The sequence below is a fragment of the Bidens hawaiensis genome, unplaced genomic scaffold, assembly GCF_021521415.1.
Source record: "Bidens hawaiensis isolate Kalapana, Puna unplaced genomic scaffold, B.hawaiensis_p1.1 tig00056962_1, whole genome shotgun sequence".
In the NCBI taxonomy this organism is placed as follows: Eukaryota; Viridiplantae; Streptophyta; class Magnoliopsida; order Asterales; family Asteraceae; genus Bidens; species Bidens hawaiensis.
Window position 1 is genome coordinate 33,054 of NW_027500272.1, and position 3,800 is coordinate 36,853.

A 3,800-nucleotide genomic window follows, 5' to 3' on the forward strand; every position below is an offset into this window, starting at 1 on the left:
CAGAGGACTGAACCAGAGAAGTGGGTTTTGAACAAAAAATTCACTGATCAGACAGTCATAATTGGACCCGCTATTTCAGAAATAGTGAGGACCTTCTTAAAACAGTTGTTGACCAAAAATACAGACATCTTCTCCTGGCAACCCGCGGAAATGACTGGTGTCCCGCGGAGTATTGCGGACCACAAATTAAGGGTAAACCCGATGTTTACACCAATTGTCCAGAAAAAGCGGAAGATGGGCCCAGAATAGACAAAAGCCTTGAATGATCAAGTACAGTATTTGCTTCATGCTGGAATTATTTCGGGAGATAAAGTACCAAACATGGGTGGCTAATCCGGTCGTTGTTCCAAACAGTAACGGAACATGGCGAATGTGTATTGACTTCAAAGACCTAAACAAAGCTTGCACAAAGGATTGTTATCCACTACCTGAAATTGATCTCAAGGTAGACGCTGTGGCCCCGTTCAAATTCAAATGCTTCCGTGACGCCTACAAAGGCTATCATCAAATCCGCATGGGGGCGGTGATGAAGATAAAACAACATTTCGTACGGATCAAGGCACTTTTTGCTACAAAATGATGCCTTTCGAACTGAAGAACGCGGGTGCCCCGTATCAGCGGTTGATGGATCAAGAATTTAAAAACCAGATCGGTCAAAACCTAGAAGTTTACATGGATGACTTGGTGATCAAAAGCATTGAGGAAGACCAAATGCTGAGAGACATCGAGGAAACATTTTAAACTAAGAAGCATCAAGATGAATCTGAATCCAGCAAAGTGTTCCTTTGGGATGGAGGAAGGAGAGTTCCTTGGCATAATTTTTACGGATGCGGGCTTCAAGGAAAATCCAGATAAAGTTCAAGCCGTAGCCCGCATGCCTTCTCCCTCTTCCCTCAAAGAGTTTCTGACACTCAACGGAAGATTATTTGCACTGAATCGGTTTTTAGCAAACCATGCAGCTAAATCTTACCCGTTCGTTTCAACATTGAGAAATTGCCTCAAGAAGGCACAATCAAATGGACCGCGAAAGCTGAGAAAGCATTCTTAGAGGTCAAAAAATGTTTAATGGAGTTACCCACATTGACAGCACCTTATGCGGGAGAACCTTTGACGTTATACTTATCGGTATCTGATATCGCCATCGGAGCTGTATTACTGACGGATAGAAAGACTGTTCAAACGCCGATTTATTACGTCAACAGAACATTGTCATATCTGGAGACCATGTACTCAATGTTGGAAAAACTTGTCCTAGCCCTGGTCTATGCTGTTCGACGTCTCTGCAGGTACTTCTAGGGACACCCCATCAACGTATTAACAGGATACAAACTCAAAAATGTTTTGAGTAAACCAGAATTGTCTGGACGATTGGCAAAGTGGGCCATCGAGCTGGGTGAACACGCGATAAAATATAAATCCAGGCCAGCAATCAAGGGGCAAGTGTTAGCGGACTTCATTACTGAAGTCCCGCAAAGCAGAGAAAAAGAATGTCTGATTGAGCAACAACCCCAAGCACCTCCTGAACAAGGACAGACATGGTCATTATTCACAGACAGGGCTTCAAGCAATGAAGGATCTGGCGCAGGCCTCAGGCTAGTCAATCCCGAAGGCCACGAATTTACATACGCAATAAAGTTAGACTTCAAAAGTACTAACAATGATGCGGAGTATGAAGCTTTTCTGGCTGGGATGCGGATAGCCAAGAAGCTTGGGGTGAAACATGTGGCGGCACGGGTGGATTCCATGTTAATTGCTGGGCAGATTAACGAAACTTATGAAGCAAAAAATGATATCATGGCTTCGTATCTATTACAAGAAAAGGACTTGATCTGTAAGTTTTCTCTTTCAATATTGTTCACATCAAAAGGAGTGAGAACAAATCAGCAGACGCCCTTAACAAACTGGCCTCAACAAATTTTGAGCACTTTGGTAAAGATAGTCGCGTTGAAGTCCTTGACCACCCGTCCATTCCACAAAATCAAGTTTTGGTCATTCAGACTAGAACGGAATCTTAGATGACACCGATTATTGCTTATCTGTCGTCAGGAAATTTGCCGACAAAGAAAGCTGTAGCTCAAAAAATCAAGCACAAAGTTGTGAATTACCAGATGAACAATGGCGTTTTATTACCGGAGATCTTTCTTGGGCCCGTTATTACGATGTGTAGATGCGGAAGATGCGAACTATCTGATAAGAGAAGTTCATGAGGGCATCTGTGGCCTACACGCGGGCCCAAGGATGGTAGTAGCAAAGATCATGAACGAAGGGTATTACTAGCCAGGGATGCACCTGGACGCTGTGCAAGAAATCAGGAAATGTGATTTTTGTCAGCGTCATGCTCCCAACACTCTGCGTCCAAAGAATGAGCTGATACCGGTGACGTCCGCTTGCCCGTTCTAGAAATGGGCAATTAACATTATGGGACCTTTCCCAGAAGCCCATGGACGAGTCAAAATTTTGATAGTGGCCATTGATTACTTCACCAAATGGGTGAAGCCAAACCAGTTGCATCAATCACGACATCGAGTGTTAAGAAATTCCTTTGGGAGTTCATCATTTGCCGGTATGGTCTTCCGCAGGAACTGGTAAGTGACAATGGGACCCAGTTTGCGAACAACGGACTACAAGAATGGCTGAAAGAGCTTCAAGTCATTCAAAAATTTATATCTACAGCTCATCCGCAAGCAAACGGTCAGGTTGAACGAACCAACAGAACAATCAAGGAAGGGATCAAAGCGAGTTTAGGAACTAAACGGAAGGGCTGGGTTGACGAACTGCCCCATGTACTTTGGGCCTTCCACACCCAAAAGAATTCCAATAATTCTGAGACGCCCTTTAGTTTAACCTACGGCGCCAAGGCCAAGATCCCAACCGAAATTGGGATTCTATCCGCAAGAGTCTTGATGATCGATTATAATAATCATGAACTCCGGGTTAATCTTGACCTTCTCGAAGAAAGGAGGGAACTGGCATCGATCCGCGAGCACAATTATAAACGCCAAATGCAAAAAATATTATAACTCACGGGTCCAAAAATGTGAATTTGATGCGGGAGACTTTGTCTTCCGCAACAATGAGGCTTCCTGCCAAGAACCTCCGGGTAAGTTGGCCCCGACTTAGGAAGGCCCTTATAAGATAAAACAAGTTTTACCTATGGGTGCTTACAAGTTAGAGAAGTTGGATGGGAGTGAGGTCCTTAGAACTTGGGATGTGGCGCAGTTAAAGAAATGCTACATGTAGCAACCGCGTTTATTTTTCTTTGGCCTGCGTGCCTAAATAGACTAATAGAGAGTATGTAATGTCATCTTTTTGTAACTTCATCCGGCTTATGCCTGACTTATGAAAATTTTATTCTAGTCAGATGTAATACGTATTCTCACTATTATGTAATCCTTTATTAACAAGCAAGATGATCCTACAAACATTTATATTATGAGGAATAAGACAAAGTGTACCAGATAGAACACGACTTCTTTTATATATGCAAATGGGATTACAACAAATTGACAAATTACAATAAAAAAATGGAGGAAGCTACATCTACGACACCGCGCCTTCTTGTTCCGCGTTTTCGCCCTCCGCGTCATTTTGATTTTCTTCTTCTTCCTCATACCAAGGAGATCTTTTAATTGCTCTATACCGTCTTCCTTGTCCGCAAGCTCGGATATCTACTCTTCAATAGAAAATTTTAAATTACCAAAAATTTTCGTTTCTCGATAAGTATCGTAGCAGTATCTTGGCCGTGCAGGATGAATTCCTCCGGAAGCTTGGCCTCTTCGGCAAACTTGTAGCCTTCCTGG

General features: G+C 43.1%; 1 protein-coding gene across 1 annotated transcript; it reads left to right on the forward strand.

Annotated features, from left to right (window-relative positions):
• The first annotated feature begins 1,065 nt into the window (after positions 1-1,065).
• On the forward strand, positions 1,066-2,019 carry LOC143601677 (uncharacterized). Its single transcript, XM_077079028.1, has 2 exons — positions 1,066-1,286; positions 1,422-2,019. The coding sequence occupies exons 1-2, from the start codon at positions 1,066-1,068 to the stop codon at positions 2,017-2,019; spliced, it is 819 nt and encodes a 272-aa protein (XP_076935143.1).
• The last annotated feature ends 1,781 nt before the right edge of the window (positions 2,020-3,800 follow it).